The 25,305-nt window shown below is 49.3% G+C and overlaps 1 protein-coding gene across 9 annotated transcripts in view; it reads left to right on the top strand.

Annotated features, from left to right (window-relative positions):
- The first annotated feature begins 10,685 nt into the window (after nt 1–10,685).
- The window catches only part of DHX30 (DExH-box helicase 30), a 40,372-nt gene continuing 25,752 nt past the window's right edge, over nt 10,686–25,305 (top strand). For 3 of the 9 annotated variants that reach the window (XM_089306386.1, XM_070050916.2, XM_070050919.2), the window contains exons 1-4: nt 10,727–10,867; nt 12,904–12,998; nt 15,522–15,576; nt 24,406–24,501. Coding sequence is in view for 4 of the 9 variants with exons in the window: in XM_051852489.3 (XP_051708449.1) it covers nt 15,549–15,576; nt 24,406–24,501 (124 nt within the window). In the remaining 5 variants the exon portion in view is untranslated. Of the gene's footprint in view, nt 10,868–11,131; nt 11,389–12,055; nt 12,135–12,821; nt 12,999–15,521; nt 15,577–24,405; nt 24,502–25,305 lie in introns of those variants that run through there. The other 6 variants (XM_051852490.3, XM_070050917.2, XM_089306384.1 and 3 more) reach the window with 5 other exon arrangements.

Raw genomic sequence — 25,305 nt, 5'->3', positions numbered from 1 at the left:
CCCTCTTCCAGGCCAGCCCTCTGCTGTGGCCCGGGAGTGCAGTGGAGGATGGCCCAGGTGCTTGGGCCCTGCACCCCATGGGAGACCAGGAAAAGCACCTGGCTCCTGGCTCCTGCCATTGGATCAGCGCGGTGCGCCGGCCGCAGCGCGCCGGCCGCAGCGGCCATTGGAGGGTGAACCAACGGCAAAGGAAGACCTTTCTCTCTGTCTCTCTCTCTCACTGTCCACTCTGCCTGTCAAAAAAAAAAAAAAAAAAAAAAAGAAAGAAAGTAGTATCTCCTCCCATCAAATTGTTGAAAGTTGCTATTTTAAGTCCTGTCCACCACTAATTTAAGATAACTGTGCTGGATTAAGTTATTCTATCCTAGTTCATGTAGGGGTTCCATTTTCATTCCTCAGTAGATTTTATGCATTTCTCATAGGCTTCTTCACTCATTAGTTCATCTAGTTCTGAAGGGTTTCTCAATGTCATCTTGATCAGCCAACCATCTTCAAACAAGATTTGACGAGTCCTGGGTTTTCTGCAAGGGCTTCATTAATTTCAGTTCCTCCTTCTGCTATAGAGAATAGAGTTCACTAGCAGCTTTCACACTTCCCAAAGCACCGTAAACTCATCTTGTTTTTTCAATTTTGTCTCAAAGACGGCACCCACCTGCAGTCACCGAGGCAGAGGTAAACAAGGTGTGGCGGACACCGAGCAGCCAGCAGGTTCCAGGCTGCGGCCCACACGCGCCATGACACTCAGCACAAAGCACCAAGTTCGCAGGGGTGCTGAAGGTCACTGCCCCAATTAACTTTTAAGCAAAAAAGGTAGGGGTCAGAGAAAGGATCCCATCCTGTAGTATACTTCCAAGGGTGCCAATAAGCCATACAGTTTTCCCTGTTAACTGTTAGCCAGAAGGACTCCCAATAATTTTTCAGCAACAGTGAGGACACTAACTTGCATAAACTCTAGATTCCTGAGATCCCCAGAGGGTTCTCTAGCTCCATGTATTCTCTTTGAATAATTATTCTGTCCCTACAGCAGTCAAGTTCACAGAACAGTTAGGAAACTTCCATCAATTAAGAATTACAAGTGCTGGCACTGTGGCCCAGTGGGTTAAGCTGCCAACTGCAATGCCAGCATCCCACAAGGGCACTCAGTTCCTGTCCTGGCTGCTCCACTTCCAATCCAGCTCCCTGCTAATCTGTCTGGGAAAACAGCAGGAGATGCCCCCAAGTCTTTGGATCCCCTGCATCCACATGAGTGACCCAGAAGGAGTTCCAGGCTCTCAGCTTTGGCCTGGCACAGCCTCAGCCTTTGCAGCCAACTAGGGGGTGAACCAATGGATGAAAGCTATCTCTCTATATTTCTTCCTCTTATTCTGCAACACTGCCTTTGAATAAACAGATTAATCATTTTATTAAAATTTATTTTATTTATTTGAAAGGCAGAGTTACAGAGAGATAGACATAGAGAGAGAGCTTTCATCCACTGGTTCATTCCCCAAATGGCCCCAACATCCAGGGTTGGGCCAGGCAGAAGCCAGCAGCCAGGAACTTCATCTGGGTCTCACATGGGTACAGGGGCCTAAGCATTTGGATCATCTTCTGTTGCTTTTCCAGGTGCATTAGCAGGATTGGAAGTAGAGCAGTTGGGACCCAAACCAGTGCCCATATGGAATGCTGGCACTGCAAGCAGCAGCTTAACCCATTATGCCACATGCCGGCCCCAAACAAGTTAATGTTTAAAAAAAATTACAGGCCGGCACCACGGCTCACTAGGCTAATCCTCCACCTGTGGTGCCGGCACCCCAGGTTCTAGTCCCAGTCAGGGCGCTGGATTCTGTCCTGGTTGCTCTTCTTCCAGTCCAGCTCTCTGCTGTGGCCCATGAGGGCAGTGGAGGATGGCCCAAGTGCTTGGGCCCTGGACCCGCATGGGAGACCAGGAAGAGGCACCTGGCTCCTGGCTTCAGAATGGCACAGTGCGCCGGCTGTAGTGGCCATTGAGGGGGGTGAACCAACGGAAGGAAAACCTTTCTCTCTGTCTCTCCATCTCACTAACTCTGCCTGTCCAAAAAAAAAAAAAAAAAAAATTACAATCCCTGATAAATCTGGCCTCCAGGTCCACTTTCTGGATCCATCAGGCAGTGAAGTCACCCTTCCCTTTGCAACTATTTTGGCCGCTGAAGTGCCATAAAGCAATTTTTTAAAAAATGGGAATGAGGCTTGGATGAAAGATTAAACATCCATTGTAAAAGAAATGGTGCAGCCGGCGCCGCGGCTCACTAGGCTAATCCTCCGCCTTGCAGCGCCGGCACACCGGGTTCTAGTCCCGGTCGGGGTGCCGGATTCTGTCCCGGTTGCCCCTCTTCCAGGCCAGCTCTCTGCTGTGGCCAGGGAGTGCAGTGGAGGATGGCCCAAGTGCTTGGGCCCTGCACCCCATGGGAGACCTGGATAAGTACCTGGCTCCTGCCTTCGGATCAGCGCGGTGCACCGGCCACAGCACGCCAGCCGCGGCGGCCACTGGAGGGTGAACCAATGGCAAAAAGGAAGACCTTCCTCTCTGTCTCTCTCTCTCTCACTGTCCACTCTGCCTGTCAAAAAATAAATAAATAAATAAATAAAAATAAAAATAAAATGGTGGGGCTGGTGTTCAGCCTAATAGCTAAAACACCAGTTAGGATACCTGCATCCCATATCAGAGTACCTGGGCTTGATACCTGCCTCTAGCTCCTGACGTCAGCTTCCTGCCAGTGCAGACCCTGGGAAGCAGCCATGATGATCCAAGTGGTTGGATTCCTGCCACTCCTGTGGAAGAGTTCCGTCCCAGCTCTAGACATCTATTGTGGGGTGTCTCACCTCTCTCTCTCTGTCAAATTAACACAAAAAGTGGGGCTGGCATTATGGCATAGCAGGTTAAGCATCTGCCTGAAGCGCCAGCATCCGATATAGATCCCAGTTCGAGTCCCAGCTGCTCCACTTCTGATCCAGCTCCCTGCTGGTGTCCTGGGAAAGCAGTAGAATATGGCCCAACTGGCGCCACAGCTCAATAGGCTAATCCTCCGCCTGCGGCGCCAGCACACCGGGTTCTAGTCCCGGTTGGGGCGCCGGATTCTGTCCCGGTTGCCCCTCTTCCAGGCCAGCTCTCTGCTGTGGCCCGGGAGGACAGTGGAGGATGGCCCAAGTACTTGGGCCCTGCACCTGCATGGGAGACCAGGAGAAGCACCTGGCTCCTGGCTTCGGATCAGCGCAATGTGCTGGCCGTGGCGGCCATTGGAGAGTGAACCAACGGAAAAGGAAGACCTTTCTCTCTGTCTCTCTCTCTCTCACTGTCCACTCTGCCTGTAAAAAAAAAAAAAAAAAAAAAAGAAGAAGAAGAAGAAGAAGAAAGAAGAAAGAAGAAGAAGAAGAATATGGCCCAAGTACAAGTACATGGCTCCCACTCACATGGGAGACTTAGAAGTTCCTGGCTTCATATCAGCCCAGACCCAGCCATTGAGGCTATTTGGGGAGTGAACTAGAGGATGGAAGATCTCTCATTGTTTCTCTGTCTGTAACTATGCCTCTGAAGTAAATTAAAAATAATAATAATAAAGTAAACAGACAGCTAATTTGCGGGTGATTGACAAAAGACCTGCAAATCCTATAGGGAAAGAAAATACAGTAATGAATGCTCCTGCTGACCTCTAGTGCTTAATAGAAGAATTACATTCCCCATTCAAAAGACCCAAAGGTAAAGGTGGTATTGATACAAAATCCACCAGCTGGTCATTGATTTCCTAAGTGTGAAGTCAAGAGCACATCAATTTCAATCTTTTAGGCCCATAATAGATATGCTTTGAGGCATCACTGTTAGCTTTTGTTGGAAAGGCAGAGAGTCAGATAAAGAGACAGAGAGTTCCCATTGGCCGGTTCATTCCCTAAATGACTGCAACTAGACTGGTCCAAAACTGGGAGCCCATATGCCTGTCCCTCATTCATGTTTCTTTTCTTTTTAAAAAGCTTTATTTTATTTATTTAAAAGTCAGAGTTACAAAGAGAGAGGGAGAGACACAGAGGGATTTTCCATTTACTAGTTCAATCCCCAGACTGCTGCAACAGCCAGGGCTGGGCCAGGCAGAAGCCAGGAGTCAGGAGTTTCTTCCGGATCTCCCACATGGGTGCAGGGTCCCAGGCACTTGGGCCACCCTCTGCTGCTTTCCCAGACACATGAGCAGGGAGCTGGATCAGAAGTGGAGCAGCTGGGACTGGAACTGGTACCCATATGGGATGGCGGCGTCACAGGTGGTGGCTTTACCCATTGTTTCACAGAGCCAGTACCCCGTGTGATTCTTTATTCTCGTTTTTAAAAAGATTTATTTGAAAGGCAGAGTTAGAAAGAGAAAGAGAGACCTTCCATCTGTTGATTCACTCCCCAAATGTCACAAAGGCTGAGGCTGGGCCAGGCTGAAGCCAGGAGCCAGAAGCCTCATCCAAGTTTCCCACATGGGTGTCAGGGGCCCAAGTACTTGGACCATCCTCTGTTGCTATCTCGGTCACATTAGCAGCTGGATCAGAAGTGGAGCAGTCAGGACTGAAACCAGTGTTCATATGGTATACAGGCTGTGGGTATCCACTGAGCCACGATGCTGGCCCCTTCCTTTTATTTTTATTTTTAGTTATTTTTTAAGGAATACAAATTTCTTAAGTACAACTTTAGGAATATGGTTATTCTTCCTTCATTTTAATTTGAATGGCAGAGACAAACACAGATTTTTCATCTGCTGCTTCAGGTTTCAAATGCCCACAGCAGCCAAGGTTGCACCAGGAATTTAGGGAACCTTCAATATTTATATTAAGAAACCCAAAACAGCAACATTTCATGCCAAACAGAATTGTCTAGGGAAAGCAATGAAATTCCTGAAGTCAAATGGCCTTAAAAGTCATCTGTTTGGATGGGCCAGGAACTGTGGTATAGCAGGTAAAGCTGTTGCCTGCAGTGCTGGCATCCCATATGGACACCAGTTCCAATCTTGGCTGCTCCACTTACAATCCAGCTCTCTGCTATGGCCAAGGAAAGCAGTGGAAGATGGCCCAAGTCCTTGGGCCCCTGCACCCACATGGGAGACCCAGAAGAGGCTCCTGGCTCCTGGCTTTGGATCAGTGCAGCTCCGGCCATTGCGGCCAATTTGGGAATGAATCAGCGGATAGAAGATCCCTCTCTCTCCCTGCCTCTCCTTTTCCTGTCTGTGTAAATTCGACTTTCAATTACAGATTTATTTATTTATTTATTTACTTGAGAGATAGAGTTACAGACAGAGGAGAAGGAGAGGCAGAGACAGAGAGAAAGGTCTTCCTTCCGTTGGTTCACTCCCCAGATGGGCAGAATGGCCAGAGCTGCACCGATCCGAAGCCAGAAGCCAGGTGCATCTTTTCAGTCTCCCATGTGGGTGCAGGGGCCCACGCACTTGGGCCATCTTCTACTGCTTTCCCAGGTCATAGCAGAGAGCTGGATTGGAAGAGGGGCAGCCGGGACTAGAACCTGCGCCCACATGGGATGCTGGCTCCAGAGGAGGATTAACCTATTGTGCCATGGTGCTGGCCCCCATAAATACATCTTTAAAAAAAAAAGAAAAGAAAAAGTCATCTGTTTGGGACTGGTGCTGTGATGTAGGAGGCTAAGCCTCTGCTTGTGGTGCCTGCATCCCATTTGGACACCGATTCATGTCCTGGCTGCTCCTCTTCTGATCCAGCTCTTTGTTATGGCCTGAGAAGACAGCAAAAGATGGCCCAAGTCCTTGGGCCCATGCACTCTCGTGAGAGACCCAACAGAATCTCCTGACTCCTGGCTTCGGATCACCTCAGCTTTGGTCGTTGCAGTCATTTGGGGAGTGAACCAACAGATGGAAGACCTTTCTCTCTGTGTCTCCCTCTCTGTGTCTATCTCTACCTCTCAAATAAATAAAATCTAAAAAAAGAAGTCCTATTTAAAAAAAAAATAAGTCATCCCGTTTAGGCGCTGGCAGTGTGACATAGAAGGTAAAGTTGCCCCTTACAACAACGCCATCCTATGTGGGTGCTTGTTTGTGTCCAGGTTGCTCCACTTCCGATGCTGCTCTCTGCTAACAGTCTTGGAAAAGCAGTGGAAGATACCCAACTGTCTGAGTACCTGCTACCCATGTGGGAGACCCAGATGAAGCTCTTGTCTCCTGGCATCTGCCTGGTGCAGCCTGAGTCATTGCAGCCACCTGAGGAGTTAATCAACAGATGGAAGCTCTAACTCTGACTTTCAAATAAATTAATTAAAAGGAAAAAAGTCATCTGGTTTGGGGCCGACACAGCACAAGTGGTTAAACCATGGTATGTGACATCAGCATCCCATGTCAGAGTGCCAGTTCTAAACGTGCTTTCAACGGAGCCCCAACTGTTTTGGCCATCTGTCGAGTGAACCAGTGGATGAAGATTTCTGTCACTTTGCCTTTCAAATACATAACTTTTTGTTTGTTTGTTTTTATTTTTTGACAGGCAGAGTGGACAGTGAGAGAGAGAGAGAGAGAGAGAGAGAAAGGTCTTCCTTTGCTGTTGCTTCACCCTCCAATGGCCGCCGCAGCCGGCGCACCGCGCTGATCCGAAGCCAGCAGCCAGGTGCTTCTCCTGGTCTCCCATGGGGTGCAGGGCCCAAGCACTTGGGCTAACTTCCACTGCACTCCTGGGCCACAGCAGAGAGCTGGCCCGGAAGAGGGGCAACCGGGACAGAATCCGGTGCCCCGACCGACCGGGACTAGAATCCGGTGTGCAGGTGCCGCAGGTGGAGGCGGTGCCGCAGGCAGAGGATTAGCCTATTGAGCCGTGGCGCCGGCTCACAATGCTATTCCTTTAAGAGACAGTGTGGGGCCCTGGCGCCTTGGTGCAGTGGGTTAATGTCCTGGCCTGGAGCCCCAACATCCCACATGGGCACTCGTTCAAGACCCAGCTGCTCCACTTCCGATCCAGCTCTCTGCTATGGCCAGAAAAGCAGTAGATGGCCAAAGTCCTTGGGCCCCTGCACCCATGTAGGAAACCTGGAAGAAGCTCTTGGTTCCTGGCTTCAGATTGGCACAGCTGCAGCCGTTGCGGCCAACTGGAAAGTGAACCATCAGATGAAGACCTCTCTCTTTCTCTCTTTGCCTCTCCTCTGTGTAACTCTGACTCTCAAATAAATAAATAAAGCTTAAAAAAAAAAGAGAGAGAGAGAGAGAGTAGGTTGCTTCCATGTTCTGGCTACGGTGAACAATGTTGCTACCAATATGAGTATACAACTATATCTTTCAAGATTTGCTATCTATTCCTTTGGGAATATACTCACACGTGGGATTGTTGGATCATTTGATAGCTCTATTTTTAACTTTCTGAGGAATTGACATCTTGTTTTTCACAGGAGCTGTGCTGTATTTTAAATTCCTGTAACAGTGTACAAGGTTTCTAATTTTTCCACCTTCATACCACCACTTGTTATTTTCTAACTTCTTATTTTTTAAAAAAATCTATTATTTGAAAGGCAAAGGCACAGAAAGAGAGAGAGAGAGAAAGAGAGAGAGAGAGAGAGAGAGAGATGCTGTGGCTTAGAGTGTAAAGCTGTCGCCTGCAGTGCCGGCATCCCATATGGGCGCAAGTTCTAGTCCTGGCTGCTCCACTTCTGATTGAGCTCTCTGCTATGGCCTGGGAAAGCAGTAAAAGATAGCCCAAGCGCTTGGGCCCCTATATCCATGTGGCAAACCTGGAAGAATCTCTTGGCTCCTGGCTTCGGATGGGTGCTGCTCCAGCCGTTGCAGCCAATTGGGGAGTGAGCCAGTAGATGGAAGAACTCTCTCTCTCTGCCTCTCCTTCTCTCTGTGTAACTGTGATTTTCAAATAAATAAATAAATCTTTATTAAAAAAAAAAAAAAAAGAGAGAGAGAGAGGGGCTGGTGTTGTGGTGCAGTGGGTTAACGCCCTGGCCTAAAGCGCCAGCATCCCATACGGGCGTCGGTTCTAGTCCCAGCTGCTCCACTTCCAATCCAGCTCTCTGCTATGGCCATAAAAAGCAATGGAAGATGGCCCAAGTCCTTGGGGCCCTGCGCCCACGTGGGAGACCCAGAGGAAGCTCCTGGCTCCTGGCTTTGGATCGGCGCAGCTCTGGCCATTGCGGCCAATTGGAGAGTGAATAATCAGATAGAAGATCTCTCTCTCTCTCTCTCTCTGCCTCTCCTCTCTCTCTGTGTAACTCTGCCTTTCAAATAAAAATAAAGCGTTTAAAAAAAAAAAAAAAGAGTGAGTGACAGAGAGAGGTATTTCTCATCTGCTGGTTCACTCCCGAAATGGCCTCAACAACTAGAGCTGGGCTGATACGAAGCCAGGAGCTAGGAGCTTCTTCCAGGCTTCCCACACCGGTACAGGGACCTAAGGACGTGGGCCAGCTTCTACTTCTTTCCCAGGCCATAGCAGAGAGCTGGATCAGAAGAGAAGCAGGCGGGACTCGAACTGGCACCCATATGGGATGCCAGCACTGCAGGCAGTGGCTTTATCGGGTAGGCCACAGTGGCAGCCCCTAGATTCAGTGTTTATCCTAAGGAGTGAGTAGTATTTTCTTATGGTTTTGATTTGCTTCCCTAAGGATTTGCGGTGCTGAGTGTGTTTCCACATGCTTAGTGGCCACTTACAGATCTTCTCTGGAGAAACGTCTATTCAAGTCTTTTGCCCCTAGTTGAGCCTTATAAAAGAGCAGGAGAGACAGGGAAACACTCACACACACACAGAGAAAAATCTTCTATCTGCTAATTCACACCCTAAATGGCCACAACAGCTGGGCTGGGCCAGGCCAAAGCCAAGAAGCGGGAATCCCATCTGTGTCTCCCACTTGAGTGGCAGGGACCCAGGTACTTGAGCCATGACTTGCTGTACCCCCAGACACATTAGCAGGAAGCAGGATGGGAAGTGGAGTAGCCAGGACTGGAACCAGCACTTCGCAGTTTAAGCTGCCACACCACAATCTGAATGCTTTTCTCATCCTCTGCTAGCCCTTAACTTCTTTGGTGCACAGATCACATCCTGCTTAAGTTTCCCAACATCATCTTAAACACCATCTGTATAAAGCTGAATCCACCAATTTCTCTAACTCTTGTGTCCTTTAATTATGCCTGTGGTGTATAATCCTTCTGATCACCATGACACAGATCTTAAAGTCATCTCTCCACATTTGTGTGCCTCACCTGCCAGACCTCAATCATCCTCTCATGCCTCTTCTTTATGGCTGAGCATAGCCGAATTTCTCACCTCTCTTAGGATCCAATTAATATCTTAGCTTCTATTTTTCCAGCCAATTCTATCCTTACATTTCCAGGGTAACCTTCCTAAAATATAGTATGTTGCTCTCCTGCTAAGAATTGTAAAAATGTCTTGCCAAAAATAATTTAAAAGATTCAAAATCCCTTAGCATAGCATTCTCAATGCTACTTTTTCTGCTTCATCTCCTGAGAGCCTGCACACATAGCCAACCCTCTGGTCATCGGTAACTCCCAACTCATCTTAGGACCGGCCCCTGTTCCAGCCGGATGTCTTTGTCCATATGGTTCTTTGGCATTCAGAAGTAGCTACTCCTTTCCTTGACCCCTGTAACACTTTACGCCTCCTCTCCAGCATTTACCGCTTTCCAATTGCTCTATACAACGCTGTCATCTCTCTGGGGTCTAAGCTCCCTGAGGGCTGGCAGGGTCGGCTCAGCAAGCCTGGTGCAATCCTCTTGGAGTGGGGACCCCTACACTCCCCACACCGCACAGCACCGTGCCCTGTTCCGAGGAAGCAAGAAATATGTGAAAGAATAAGTCCTAAGTCATGCTGTACTCCCACCTCTAGAAGTTTGTCCAAGGGAGAAAAGGACAGTAACCCACGCTTGGTCGGTGAACTTGCTTGGACAAACGTGCCGGCATACGGCACTCATTCCTCACCCATTCTTTCAGGCCACTTGCTAAACGCACGTTGTAGGTCTTCCCAGTGGCCAAGTCCCGAGCTGGGCTCGGAGCTAAGCCACGGAGTCCTCGCCACTGAACCCACACTTGGGCCTCATCGAGAGCCCTTGAGCGCCTAAGCGGGGCCGTCGCTCCTCACTCCCAGGAGGCGATGTGGCCGGGGGCGGGCCCTCCGGACCCGCCCAGCAGCCTCCCGGCCACCAGAAAGTGCCACCTCGGGCTTCCCCTCGCGCTCTCCACTTCACAGCGCGCCACCACGTTGCCTTCATCCGCCCAACAAGCTTGTGAGGCAAAAACGCTCACCTCCCTCACAATACAGAAGATCAGAGGGGAGATGAGAGGCGAAGAGACGTGGCCGTCGGCCGCGGCGGGGAAGGGGCCCCTGCTGGACACCGTCCACACCTCACAGCCCCGACCCGGCCCGCTGACTCGCACTGGAAGGCGCCAGCAGGCGCGCACAGGACGCGAAGGCCCTCCCCGCGCTCGCACTGTCGGAAGCTAAGTTGCCGCCAGAGTGGCGGCTGCGCGAAGCCCGCCCCCGACCCGCACGCTCCGCGACCCCGGAGCCGCTCGCCCGCGCGCGCTCGCGCCCCCCGCGCCCCTGCCGGAAGTCCCGCCCGCGCCGCCGCGCCGCGCCCCATTGGGCCGGGTGCCCGGGTTGAGCCGGAGCTTGGCTGCCCCGCGCCGTGAGCCCCGGGCAGCCACTGCAAGCCCCCAGGCGGGGGCGGCCCGCCGAGCTGCGGGGTCGGGCACGGGTCCAGGCACTGGAGGCGGGGGGAGCGCCGGGGCGGCCGGCGGGACTTCCGTCCCGGACCCGGAAGGGGCTGCGGCGCCGCTGGTGGGAGTTGTAGTCCGGCCGTGGTTGGGGGGGCCCGCGGCTCATGCGCGGTGCACCGAGGCTTGTTTCACATCTGTAACAACAGGTGAATTGGGCTTTTTATTCTCCCCTTTCGTGCCCCACTGGGGCGCCTGCCGCGGCCGGGGGTGGTCGGCGCGAGGAGGGGGCCTGGGTCCGGCGGCCGGCCTGGGGGAGAGTGGGTTGGAGAAGCCGGCGGGCCCGTGGAGCAGGCCGGGCATCCTAGGCCTGCCCGGGAAGCCGGCCGGGCCGAGCCTTGGGCAGCCAGGCCTCGGCCTGCCGTTGCCATGGAGCTGGGGCGGGGGCGGGGGCCAGACCGGTCCGCCGGGGCGGGCCTCGCTGCCAGGGGCTCCGCGGAGGCCGCGGGAGAGGCAGCTTCATTGGCGCAGCGACGCCTTCGCCTCAGGGGATGCTCTTTTCCCAAGGCAAGGCCTGGAGGAAGTCTGCAGAGTGCCCCGAGACCTTTGTCTCCTCCTCCGCCCCCACCCCGTGCCGCCTGGACCGTTCGTCCAGAGGGAGGCCTGGTGCATTCTGGCCCCCCTGGTCTACCCCCTTTTGCACCGACCTTGTCACCGGGGAGGCCAAGGGGTGAGGTGTTCTTTGTTTGCTGATGGTGACTTGCCCCATTTCGCAGGGGAAGACCTAATGCATGTTGGGTCCTTTGTTTGCAGTGAACTGGAGTCCTGGGGGTCCTTAGGGCCCCCAGGCCCAGGGCTCGGCGTCAGCGTGCTATTTAGCTAGTCCTCACTTGGCAGCACGGGTCAACTTGGTTGAGGTTCAGCAAGGCAGAGACTGCCCCACTTTACAACCCCAGTCCTCGGGGGCATGCCGAACACTGTATCACGTAGCCTGCAGAAGGCCAGCTGCGGGCTTAACCTGTTTCTGGTTGCAGTTTACCGGCGGGCGGGCAGCAAGACATTGTCTGATGGATTCCCTTGCGGTTTCGTGAAAGACGGTGATCCTGCCGACATTGTGGTCTTGGTTACATCTTGTAATTTGCACTTAAATCTTGGGGTCTTGAAGCTTCCAGAAGGAAGAACTCTAACTGATATAGATAGCTTTTGGGATCAGTGGTAGTACTCTTTAGTTACGTATCTGTTTAATATGCAGAAACTGTATTCTTCGCTGCATTTTAAAAAAAATATATGTAGATTATCCCTTTGCCCCTAGAAGATAGCTATTCTCCACGTGTTTTAATTTGTGTAACTGTGGTCCAGAGTTTTATGAGCAGCTGGACCCTTCTTGCTCCTTTCAGCCTTTGAAGATGCCAGTGTAAAATGTTATCTCAAGAAATGAACTGTGGAACATTTACGCAACAGCGTGATGTCCTGGATGTAAGAAAAGTAGCAGTGTAGTGTAAGCGTGGAAAGCTTTGAAGTCAGAATACTTAAATGCAGATTTGCATTCTCCCTGGAGGCAGCTGTGGGATCTTGGGCAAGTTGTGAAACCTTCCCTGCTTCAAATTTCTTTCTCTGGGAAAGAGCATTCCTTCCTCACTGGATATTTGCATGGATGAGATGGAATAAAGTCTATGGCAGTAAGAGGAATCTTCAAAGAGTTCATGGAGAATGCTTGTAATGAAAAAACTGTGAGTGGATTTCAAAACTCCTTGCACCAGAATGAACTCATCTTTTAATTCCATTTTCCATGAACTTTTTAAAGTGCTTGTGTACTTTGTAAACTGTAAAAATGGTATTCAACCTTGAGTTATTATTATTTTTCCCAACCTGTGCGAGCATCATCACTTTTTTTTTTCTATCTTAGATAAGTTTGTATTATAGTCGTTATGGGATTAGAACTCAAAACTAAAGCAAGTTTTTACTCTGGGCTTGGAAAAAAATGTTTTTCATGCCTACAAGCCCTTCTTTACCTTGCTATCTCCTTCTTGGTATCTTGCAGGTGCTGGTGTAGGACAGCTCACAATTTGATGGGTCTAGATGGGTCATGACAGGTCCTGAAGTCAGGTCATTGTGTCTAGTGTTTGTGTTTCATGCCACTAACAAAACCTGTCCTGTTGTTAGAGTTGGTAACTGAATTTCAGTGATTGGAATAATTTCCCCTGAGGGGACCAAAACTCCAGTGACCCAGCATTGTACTTCCCAGGAGGAGGCCGAGCCTCGTGATGAGGAATAGCAAGGAGAGAATTCAGCTCCAGTTCAAAAGCCTGCAAAATCTGAGACTGTCACTGCTTTTGTAAGGTAAGTTGCTTTAGCCTTGTGTGCACAGCAGTGGTGGATCTCATGCCCAGCCACTCTGTAATGCAACAGGAATGAATTCAATCCATTTCTGACTGTCTTGGAAGAAGACTGTTTTAAATGAGTCATTATGGAGTCTCTGTATTGGTATCATCCCATAGGGAGTTCACCTGGAGTTAAGTTGTGTTTCCTTATGGAGAAATCTGGACATAATAGAATTTTATTTTTCTCTAAATTAGAGTCACTAAACCATACCAAGTTTTTAAATGTTACTACATTAACAAGGAAGGTAGCATTCTTTTGGATCTCTACAAAATGGTCTGGAGCTTTGTAAAATTTCTGTAAAAGATCCTATCTTGAATCTCATCCTGTATTTTTAAAAACTAGTATGGGCCGGCGCCGCGGCTCACTAGGCTAATTCTCCGCCTAGCGGCGCCGGCACACCGGGTTCTAGTCCCGGTCGGGGCGCCGGATTCTGTCCCAGTTGCCCCTCTTCCAGGCCAGCTCTCTGCTGTGGCCAGGGAGTGCAGTGGAGGATGGCCCAGGTGCTTGGGCCCTGCACCCCATGGGAGACCAGGAAAAGCACCTGGCTCCTGGCTCCTGCCATCGGATCAGGGCAGTGCGCCGGCCGCAGCTCGCCGGCCGCGGCGGCCATTGGAGGGTGAACCAATGGCAAAAGGAAGACCTTTCTCTCTGTCTCTCTCTCTCACTGTCCACTCTGCCTGTCAAAAAAAAAAAACAAAAACTAGTATGGGACAAGATGGTGGTATCAGCCTTGGCATGGAGAGGATTGGAGACTTTTAAAAAGCAAAACTGGAAATCTATTTATAAGCAACTTAATTTATAATTTCCTAGCTGGAAACTATTATTTCTTAAATAGTAATCACCTAAAAATATTTTATATTTTAAAATATTGAGGTTTCCTTTAAAACTAGAATCCCAAACTATACCCTTTTCAGTTTACTTTGCATAGGAGTCTACAAGATGTACCTTCTTAAAGTAAACTTTATAATTTTTGATATTGTATTGAAGTTTTCTCTCTGAGCTTCCAAATCCTGTCGGCTGAAATTCCCAGCATCTCTGGGACGAGGAGGCCAATAGTGCAGACCTGCTGTGGATCTGAAAGATTCAGCCGCAGGTCAACCCTCCACTCCCCACCTCCTCACAATTTGAGAATGAGAAGGAAGAAATGAGAGGAGTAGGAGAGGAAGCCTCAGTAGACTCCTAGTTATGTTGAATGTTATGCTGATATATCACAACATTGCATAGGTATTTATAGATTAAGGCCATTTAAGATTACTGTATTAATAAAAACATCTGTAAGCCTGAGTTTGAGTATTTTTTGAAACTAAATTATTAAACCAGAGACACTATTTTTTTGGTTATCTGAAGGTATAATCCTTAGTTAAATGTACTATAATAAACACAAAGCATCAAATCTTTGCTTTTTTCACAGTCTCTGCTATGGGAAGTTTTCCTTTTTTTTTTTTTTTGATATTTATTTATTTTTTGAAAGAAAGAGTTACAGAGAGGAGAGAGAGAGCGATGTATCTTCCATCCACTGGTTCACTCCCCAAATGGCACAACGATTGGGATTGGGCCTTGCCAAAGCCAGGAGCCTGGAACTCTATCCAGGTCCCTCATGTGGATACAGGAACCCAAGGACTTGGATATCTTCTTCTTCTTTTATTTTTTTTAAAGATTTATTTATTAATTTGAAAGTCAGAGTTACACAGAGAGAGGAGAGGCAGAGAGAGAGAGAGAGAGAGAGAGGTGTCTTCTATCCGCTGGTTCACTCCCCAGTTGGCTGCAACAGCCAGAGCTGCTCCAAACCAAAGCCCGGAGCCAGGAACTTCTTCCGGGTCTCCCACGCGGGTGCAGGGGCCCAAGGACTTGGGCCATCTTCCACTGGTTTCCCAGGCAGAGAGCTGGATCGGAAGTGGAGCAGACGGGACTCAAACTGGTGTTCATATGGGACATATGGGATGCCAGCACTGCAGATGGCAGCTTTACCTGCTACGCCACTGCACTGGTCCCTGGAAAGTTTTTTTTTTTTCCTTTTCTGAACCACTGTACGGTGTTCTGCATCTGATACTCTGCATCAGATCTCATTCCCAGGGGCTTGGCAAGGATTTGTGAAAGCCCAGTAATCCTGGTTGTCCATCAGCAATTCTCATTACCACGTGGGAGATGGGATTTGTGTGGAATTTAGTTTCTTCCTTTCCCTAGAAGCACCAAGGAAACCTCCACGTACTGTGATGAGCTGGAACTCTATGTCTCTCAAGATGAAATGCATCCCCTTCTGTTTAACAGAACTCAGTAAATTTTAGGACAGAGAAAACGCACTTCTCAGTTAGAAAGAAACAAAAACACATACTTATTCTAGAGCTGAGCTGGCCTTCCCATCCTTAAGACTGGGAGCAGCACTGGGCTCCTTAGTGAAGAGCTTCATTTTTTTCATCTTCTAGAGAGTGTGGGTTCTTGGAGCAGGAATATTAACCATTGCCTCTCGGCCCTCCTTCTTAGGATTCCAGCTTTCCTATCTGGCCAGAAATGTTCAGCCTGGACTCCTTCAGAAAAGGTAACTGTGCTTAAAATCTCATGCTCCTCCTCCCTGTGATGGGCAGCAGTAAACACTGTGAAAAGCCCTCACCAGTGTACAGTCCTTGGCCCTTTTTTGGGTGATTTTTCAAAACCTTTTTCTTGTTTTCCTCTTGCATGATGCTTGTAACCCCTTCCATGGCCTTTGTGTGTAGATTTTCCGTCTGTCTCCCAAGAACGCCCTTTGTTGAAATCCTGCCTTTCTAAGCTAAGCTAGTGTTTTATACCATCACCTCCATGAACCTTTTTTGATTCTGTTGATTAAATGCATTCTTTCTCTGATTTTTCTCAGCACCATGTCCATCTTCTCTTACATTTAGTCATTGCATCAGTAGATTGGAAGCTCCCTGATGCAAAGGCTGTTGTGCTCTTTTTTTTTTTTTTCCTTTTTATTCATTTTATTTATTTGAAAGGCAGGGTTACAGAGAGAGAGAAGTCTTCCATCTGTCTGCTCATTCACTCCCCAGATGGCTACACTGCCCAGAGCTGGGCTGATAGAAAGCCAGGAGGCAGGAGCTTCTTACGGGCGTTCCACATGGGTGCAGGGGGTACAAGCATGTGGGTTATCCTCCACTGCTTTTCCCCCAGGTGCATTAGCAGGGATCTTGACTGGAAGTGGAGCAGCCCAAATGCGATGCCAGCACTACAGGGGCGGGTTATCCTTCTCTGCACACAGCACCAGCCCCCTCTTATGCTCTTTTATCCTCCACAGCATTTTGAATGTTTTGCTATCACTCCCCCCAAGCTGATGGTAACCCTCAGTAAACACTGGCGGAAGTGGGTTGAGTCATTGTCACTTTAGTGGTCATAGAAAGTCTGGTAAGTCTTGAAATTGGTGCTCTCTAGCAGAGGGGCTTGGGTAGTAATGGCACAATTGTTTTGTAGCTGGTCTATAGGGCAGAAAAGCTCAGGGTCTGCTTACAGGACATACCATGATTGTATGGACTGTAGGGGCCTGAGGGCTTTGTATCTGTTAGGACCATGACTTTTCTTCTTCAAGGGAATGAAGAGTAAAAGGGCTGTAGCCTGTAAGGAAGCAGATGCTTAGCCTCCTGTCTGAGCATGATTTACAAATGAGAACCATAACAGAACTTCTGTAACTGCTGATTAAGTGGTTCTTCTCAATTGTGTCTCCTTTCAAAATTATATTCCTGGAGGCCTAGAACCCTGGGGGTATCCTGTGTAACCCACTGAGTTGGACCAGAGGAGGGCTGGTTATATCAGGGCACTCAGCAGTTTCTGCCTGCCTCGTTGTTTGTTTTTAGTCACTCCAGTTGTTTTCATGCTGCTTGAAAAAATCAATTTCTATCATCTTAGTTTATTTTGCTTTTTGTTTTAATTTTGACAGGTAGGTAGAGTTATAGACAGAGAGAGAGACAGAGAGAAAGGTCTTCCTTCCATTGGTTCACTCCCCAAATGGCCATCCTCATCTTAGTTTATTTTGGCTAACTGTACCTAAGAAGGGAGAAATCAGGGCCGGCGCCGTGGCTCACTTGGTTAATCCTCCGCCTGCAGTGCCAGCATCCCATATGGGTTCTGGATTCTGTCCCGGTTGCTCCTCTTCCAGTCCAGCTCTCTGCTTTGACCCGGGAAGGCAGTGGAGGATGGCCCAAGTGCTTGGGCCCCTGCACCTGCATGGGAGACCAGGAGGAAGCACCTGGCTCCTGGCTTCTGATCGGTGCAGCACTGGCCGTAGTGGCCATTTGGGGAGTGAACCAATGGAAGGAAGACCTTTCTTTTTTTTTCTCTCTCTCTCACTGTCTATAACTCTACCTGTCAAATAAAAAAAAAAAAAAAAAAAAGGAAAAATCAAATTTGAGATAAATGTCGATAGCACTTTGAGATGAAAATTTTAACATTTGAGATGAAAATTATCGCTTAAGTGCCTTCTGTCAACTTACTAACCAGTGGACTTTGATGTATATTCACTTGTTTTTTTTTTTTTTTTTTTTTTTAATTTTTTTTTTTTTGACAGAGTGGACAGTGAGAGAGACAGAGAGAAAGGTCTTCCTTTGCCGTTGGTTCACCCTCCAATGACCGCCGCGGCCGGCGTGCTGATCTGATGGCAGGAGCCAGGTACTTATCCTGGTCTCCCATGGGGTGCAGGGCCCAAGGACTTGGGCCATCCTCCACTGCACTTCCCTGGCCATAGCAGAGAGCTGGCCTGGAAGAGGGGCAACCGGGACAGAATCCGGCGCCCCAACCAGGACTAGAACCTGGTGTGCCGGCGCCGCAAGGCGGAGGATTAGCCTAGTGAGCTGTGGCGCCGGCAGATGTATATTCACTTGTAAAAGATAGATGAAAATAGGTTCCATCATAAGGATGGAAGTATCTCTGAATAAGCAATACTATTACTTTTTTTTTAGATTTACTTATTATTTGCAAGGTAGAATGACAAAGAGAAAGAGATATCTTCCATCTGATGGTTCATTCCCCAAATGCCCACAAAAGCTGAGGCTGGACCAGACTGAAGCCAGGAGCCTGGAAGTCCATCCAGGTCTCCCACAGGGGTAGCAGAGGCCCAGATACTTGGGCCATCCTCCACTGCTTTCCCAGGCTCATTAACAGCGAGCTGAATCAAAATGGAGTAGTGGGGACTCAGACTGGCACTCTGATATGGGATGTGCTTGTCCTAAGCAGTGGCGTAACTTGCTGTGCCACAGTGCCCATCCCAGTAGTACCAATTTTGTAAAGAGATGCCGAACACAATGCGGTCATGATCCTCCCTTTTCCAGCTCTCTGGAAATTTTGGCATCACATATGTGATTTTGGCATCACATATTACCAACAACCATTTTGTGCTTGAAGAGCTCAGGGAGGACCATTAATCAGAGTCCTTGCCTTGAGTATTGTTTTTATTGAACATTTTCATCTACTTGAAAGGGAGAATGAAAGAGAGAGAAAGAGAGAGATCTTTCATCAACTGTTTCACTTCCCAGACGCCCACAACTGTTAGGGCTGGGCCAGGCCAAACTCAAGAGCTTGGAACTCCATCTAAGTCTCCCATGTGACTTGGCAGCAGCTGAAGCACTTGGGCCATCATCTACTGCCTCCTAGGATGCGTTACCAAGAAGCTGGATCGGCTGCAGCGTAGCTGAGATTCGAACGAGGCACTCTGATGTGGGGTGTGGGCATCCCCACAGGCAGCTGAACCCTCTGTACCACAGTGCCTCCTCACTTGCCTTTTCCTGGTATTTTGACTATGAGACTCAATGCCCACCCCTGTCTTCTGAATGCTGTAGCAATTGTGGTTTGCATCATGACCTTCACAATTGGCTAGGTGTAGCTGACGCTTCTTTTTGTTGTTGTTGTTGTGTAAGATTTTAAAGTCAGTTACAGAGAGAGTGAGGGAAAGAGAGCTCTTCCATCTGTTGGTTCACTCCCCAAATAGCTGCAATGTCCAAGGCGGGGCCAGGCTGAAGCCAGGAGCCAGGAGCTTCATCCAGTTCTCCCACATGAGTACATGGGCCCACACACTTGGGCCATCTGCTGCTGCTTTCCCAGTACAGTAGCAGGAAGCCAGATGGAAAACGGAGCAGTCGGGACATGATTCAGTGCCCATATGGGATGGCAGCGTCAAAGACGGCAGCTGAACCATAACCCTTTCTGACTTTTATTGTTGTATAGGACTATTCCTTATCTCTCACAGAGTCTTCTTCTTCTTCTTCTTTTTTTTTTTTTTTTTAAAGATTTTGTTTATTTGACAGGTAGAGTTATAGACAGTGAGAGAGAGAGAGATAGAGAAAAAAGTCTTCTCTCCTTTGGTTCGCTCCCCAAATGGCCGCAGTGGCTGGAAGTATGCCGATCCAAAGCCAGGAGCTTCCTCCAGGTCTCCCACGCGGGTGCAGGGGCCCAAGCACCTGGGCCATCCTCCACTGCCCTCCCAGGCCACAGCAGAGAGCCGGAAGAGGGAGCAACCGGGACTAAAACCAGCGCCCATATGGGATGCTGGTGCCGCAGGTGGAGGATTAACCTAGTGCGCCATGGTGCTGGCCCCCCAGAGTTTTCTTTCTTTGTGTTCTTTGACCCTCCTAATGATTGCCCAAAGGTGTTGTGACTCTTAGGAGGAAATGTAGTGTGATGTAAAGCTTGGGGCACCCAAGTCAGACTGGCTGGGATTTGAATTTGTTCCGACACTAGCAAGGTGTTAACCTACCCAATCTTCTGTCGTCACCCCTATCTTCAGCAGTGTAGTGGCGCTATTAGTGATGATGTAGGATAAACAGCTAGTTGTGGTCTGTGCCCAGCCCTTAGTCTGGTTGTGGCATGGGCTTGATAAATATGAATAGGTTGATCCTTATGGAGTGCAACCCTGCAGCTAGTGTTTGGCTGGAGAGCCACAGCCCAGCCTCTGCTTACTCTGTGTTGTGAGATTGCGTGATTGAGCATGTCTGTGAGTGAGACACTAGGGTGAAGGACGCTATTTCAGAGATGGTTCCCAGTACCCAGGAGCTTATAGTCTCAATTGGATGGGCTATTTGATGATTCTGGTGATAATAGCAATAGGAATTCCTTGAGGCATTGTGAACAATGGCCCAGTGGATCTTGTGCCTGTCGACCATCTTTCCTATTATGCAGTTCAGCAGAGCTGCTGGTATGTCCTATCTAGAATGCATATATGCCTGCTGAGTTACGTGTTACTGCCATTATCTTAACACAGGTGTGTGATCTTAGCTGTAATAGTATTAGAATTAGGCCACAGAGAGAAAGCTAAGTCTTTTTCCGTCAGCCTCAAACTTTGCAAAGCACTGGATCCGTAGCAAGAATTTGCTTTTTTTTTTTTTTTTTTTTTTTAATTTTTGACAGGCAGAGTGGACAGTGAGAGAGAGAGACAGAGAGAGAAAGGTCTTCCTTTGCCGTTGGTTCACCCTCCAATGGCCGCCGCTGCAGCCGGCGCACCGCGCTGATCCGATGGCAGGAGCCAGGATCCAGGTGCTTTTCCTGGTCTCCCATGGGGTGCAGGGCCCAAGCACCTGGGCCATCCTCCACTGCACTCCCTGGCCATAGCAGAGAGCTGGCCTGGAAGAGGGGCAACCGGGACAGAATCCGGCGCCCCAACCGGGTCTAGAACCCGGTGTGCCGGCGCCGCAAGGTGGAGGATTAGCCTAGAATTTGCATTTTTCTTTCAGCTACGTGGTTAGAAGAGGTTTCAGTGATGCTGTTGTGGGATTGTAACAACTTATCCCCATTGCTGAAAATGCTTAATGAGATAATCATCATCAAATCAAATCATTCTTTTATTTATTTTTTCTTTCTCAGTCTAGCATCACTGGGTATGAGTAAGGACTTTTCTCAATAAGGACTGGAGAGATTGAGTGGTTCTTTCCAACGTTATCTTGAAGAAAGAACTGGATTTAGTTCCAGAATAAACCTTGCTCTTCAGTACTTGGTATTACTGCTGTAGCACTGTGTCTGGGTTCTGGAAGGTCACTCGTTCATATCATGAGGGGGACCATGGGAGAACAGAATTGGAGCCACGGAGCCACTGCACTTTTATGCTAAGAGTATGACAGGGGGCGGCGTCACAGCTCAATAGGCTAATCCTCTGCCTTGTGGCGCCGGCACACTGGGTACTAGTCCTGGTCGGGGCGCCGGATTCTGTCCCGGTTGCCCCTCTTCCAGGCCAGCTCTCTGCTGTGGCCCAGGAGTGTAGTGGAGGATGGCCCAAGTACTTGGGCCCTGCACCTGCCTGGGAGACCAGGAGAAGCACCTGGCTCCTGGCTTCGGATCAGCGTGATGCGCTGGCTGCAGCGCGCCAGCCGCGGCGGCCATTGGAGGGTGAACCAACGGCAAAAAAGAAGATTTTTCTCTCTCTCTCTCACTGTCCACTCTGCCTGTCAAAAAAACAAAAACAAAAACAAACAAACAAACAGTGGTGCTGAGAGCAAGAAGTGTGTGCAGCTGGTAGCGTGGGAGAAGAACATCTGAGCGCAAGTACTTGCTCCCCCTCCCAGATTCATTATGAAAATGTTCAAACATGCTGAAATGTTGCAGAAGTTGTAAAGTGAACACCCATGTACCTACCACCTTGGTTCTCTGTAGGTACTCAATTTTAATTAAAAATAAAATAGGGGCCTGTGGTCAGGTTGGTGGTGAAGATGCATGTATCATTCAGAATGCTTGGGTTTAATCCCTGGCTCTAGCTCCTGACTGCAGCTTCCTGCTAATTTGGACCCTAGGAGGCAATAGGGATGGCGCAAGCAGATGGGTCCCTATATCACCTATGTGAGAGACCTAGTTGAGTTTGGGCACCTGACTTCTCCCTGGCCTTGGTTTTCACAGGCATTTGGGGAGTGAGCCAGCATATTGGGGTACACACTCTCTCTCTCCCTCTCTCTCTCTCTCTCTCTCTGAGTCTTGCCCTCTTAAATAAATACAAATTAAATAATAAAACAACAACAAAGAATGTAGTTAATGGGCTTGTTATTTTTCTGCTGAAGATTATAATTCTACTCCTTTGTTAGCTCCCTTACCTTAGAACCATCACATGTGAACCAGGAGTCCTTATGTTTTTACTGAAACCATCCCTATAATTCCCACTTGTGTGTGAGCCAATTTGCAGTATAGAAGTGGGCATCTGTGTAGGTGAACAGGAGGTTTCTCAAGGGTTGAGTATGTTGGCTGTCTCTTCCTGCTCCTCTTCTTCCCTGTTCATTGTGCTGAAACCAGTAGGGCAAAGAGCTCAGGAACCTTTCCCCAGGCTGGTGATCCCTATAAGACCTTAGGCCCACTCTCCTGCATTTCTGCCTTCTCCTGGACTCAGTGAGTATCTTAGTTTTAGTTCATGTATCTCACATTTTTGAAACATCAAAATTTGCTTTGGGGGCTGGTGCTGTGGCGTATTGGGTAAAGCCACCGCCTGCAGTGCCGGTATCCCATATGGGCACTGGTTCAAGTCCTGGCTACTGCACTTCCAATCCAACTCTCTGCTATGGCCTGGGAAAGCAGTAGAAGATGGCCCAATCCTTAGGCCCTTGCACCCACATGGGAGACCTGGAGGAAGCTCCTGACTCCTGGATTCGGATCAGCACAGCTCCAGGTTTTGTGGCCAGTTGGGGAGTGAACCAGTGGTTGGAAGACACCCCCCCCCTTCTTTTCTGGTTATGTAACTCTTTCAAATAAATAAATCTTTTTTTTTTTTTTTTTTTTTTTTTTTTTGACAGGCAGAGTGGACAGTGAGAGAGAGAGACAGAGAGAAAGGTCTTCCTTTGCCGTTGGTTCACCCTCCAATGGCTGCCGCGGCTGGCGCGCTGCGGCCGGCGCACCGCGCTGATCCGATGGCAGGAGCCAGGAGCCAGGTGCTTTTCCTGGTCTCCCATGGGGTGCAGGGCCCAAGCACCTGGGCCATCCTCCACTGCACTCCCTGGCCACAGCAGAGAGCTGGCCTGGAAGAGGGGCAACCGGGACAGAATCCGGCGCCCCGACTGGGACTAGAACTCAGTGTGCCGGCACTGCTAGGCGGAGGATTAGCCTAGTGAGCCGCGGCGCTGGCCACAAATAAATAAATCTTTAAAAAACTTTTTGCTTTGTAGGTCACCGGTATGTAGCATGTAGTTTCGAATGAATGGAAATATTTGGCAGGTTGTTCACTTTTATAAAGAGGAAGAAGGGTAGCAAGTGTGGCTCTGTGTTAGCTCAGGTGAGACTCCAGCAGTCAGTTGCTCTCTTATTCCATTTTTAGAGGGAAAGAATAACATGAGACTTGGTGACTGGCTATTCTAGGATGCTGTAGTGAATGCATAGGTAGTTACCATAAATGGAAACCAGACCATCCTTTGGGTTTCTGTGGTACCATAACTTTCAGCTATATTTTATTATTATTTTTAAAGATTTATTTTATTTGAAAGAGTTACACAGAGAGAGAGGAGAGGTAGAGAGAGAGAGAGAGGTCTTCCATCCAATGGTTCACTCCCCAGTTGGCCATAACGGCCGGAGCTGCGCTGATCCGAAGCCAGGAGCCAGCAGTTTCTTCTGGGTCTCCCACATGGGTGCAGGGGCCTAAGGACCTGGGCCATCTTCTACTGTTTTCCCAGGCCATAGCAGAGAGCTGGACTGGAAGTAGAGCAGCCAGGTCTCGAACTGGCGCCCATAAGGGATGCCGGTGCTTCAGGCCAGGGCGTTAACCTGCTATGCCACAGCGCCGGCCCCATCAGCTTTTTTATTTTAATTTTTAAATATTTATTTATTTATTTGAAAGAGTTACAGAGAAAGAAGGAGGGACAGAAATATTCTATCATCTGGTTTACTCCCCAAACGGCCACAACAACCGGGGCTGGGCCAGGCTGAAGCTGGGAGCCAGGAGCTTCTTTCAGGTCTCCCATGTGAGTGGCAAGGGCCCAGGGACTTGGATCATCTACCACTGTTTTCCCAGGCACATTAGCAGGGAGCTGGATCAGAAGTGGAGCAGCCGGGACGTGCATAGCATCCATATGGGATACTGGCACCCAGGCTGTGGCTTAATCTGCTTGACAGTGCTGTCCCCAGCTTTCAGTTCATTGCTGTTCTGTCTCATCCCCAAGACTGGGTGATGTAGAGAAAGATGCCGATGGGAATTGAACTCCCAGAGTCTAGCTAAGGGACTAGGGAGAGTTTGAGAGCTTTTGTGAGAGCCATGAAGGCAGTCATGTATCACATCTCTGTGAGACATCTGGGTGGCCTTGTTGGTCCTTTCCTTAGGACTGGTCTCTGGCTCCCAGTACTGCCCGGCAGCCCCAAGGCCCAGGACTCCCCACACATTCTTGGGTGAGTCAGTTCGAGGATCTGTATTCGATGAGAACGTGTCATACTGACGCCCTCTTTCTTTCCCCAGATCGGGCCCAGCACAGGCAGCGTCAGTGCAAACTCCCCCCACCCCGCCTTCCACCCATGTGTGTCAACCCTGCCCCCGGAGGGACCATCTCTCGAGGTAAGGAAGGAGCTTTGCTTCCAGCAACAGCTTTTCTGTCCAGGGTCTGTGGGAGGCGGGTGGCAGTGGGACCCCTGCTGCCAGGGCCATGGCCTCTGGTAAGTGAGGGGTGGGTGAGTAGGTAAGTAGGAACTTAGTGGTGCTCTCGGAACCCTGAGGGAGAAATTCCTTGGAGAGGTCTGGGTTATTCCATGATCCTTGATCCCTTCAGTCTCCTTGGGCCTCCCTGTATAACCTGGAACAAAGCCTAGATGCAGTCTCTGTTCAGCACCAGCTTGGAAAATATGTTGGGTTTGGATCTTCTGAGAGGCTGCTAAGAAATCCCTGGCTCCAGTGGCTTAGAGAGAGTGGAGTGCTTGCACTGAGCTGGAACAGAGAGCCCTGACTCAGGCCATGCCCCCCTCCTGGGGCCTTTGGGCATACCCAAAAAATCATTTTCTTGTTCCCCCTGCCCCCAGCACCTCAAAGCACTTTACTGACATTAAATTCCGCCTGTCAGATGTGGCAAGGTGGGCTGTCATTTGGCTTAGGGAGAATGGTAGAGCACCCGATAAATGACAGCTCATGCCAGGCCCCACCGGTACCAGAGATGAGGCTGGAGATAGGCCCCTAGGAAGAATCTGCAGGTGAGACAGCCCTCTCTCTGCTCAGGCTTAGATCTGTTCTAGGTCTGCTAGGGCCAGTGCTCCTGGTAGCCCTTTTGTCCTGACAGCTCCTCTTCTCTGCCCTGTGCCTGCCATTCTCAGCCCTCTGGTAAAAAGAGCACTATTTCAGGTCATAGAGCCGTTGCTGCATCCAGAGACA

This window comes from Oryctolagus cuniculus, chromosome 10, assembly GCF_051225735.1.
Source record: "Oryctolagus cuniculus isolate XC-2025 breed Fujian yellow rabbit chromosome 10, ASM5122573v1, whole genome shotgun sequence".
Lineage (NCBI taxonomy): Eukaryota > Metazoa > Chordata > Mammalia > Lagomorpha > Leporidae > Oryctolagus > Oryctolagus cuniculus.
Note: the sequence above shows the minus strand (reverse complement) of the source record. Positions and strands in the feature narration are given on the sequence as shown.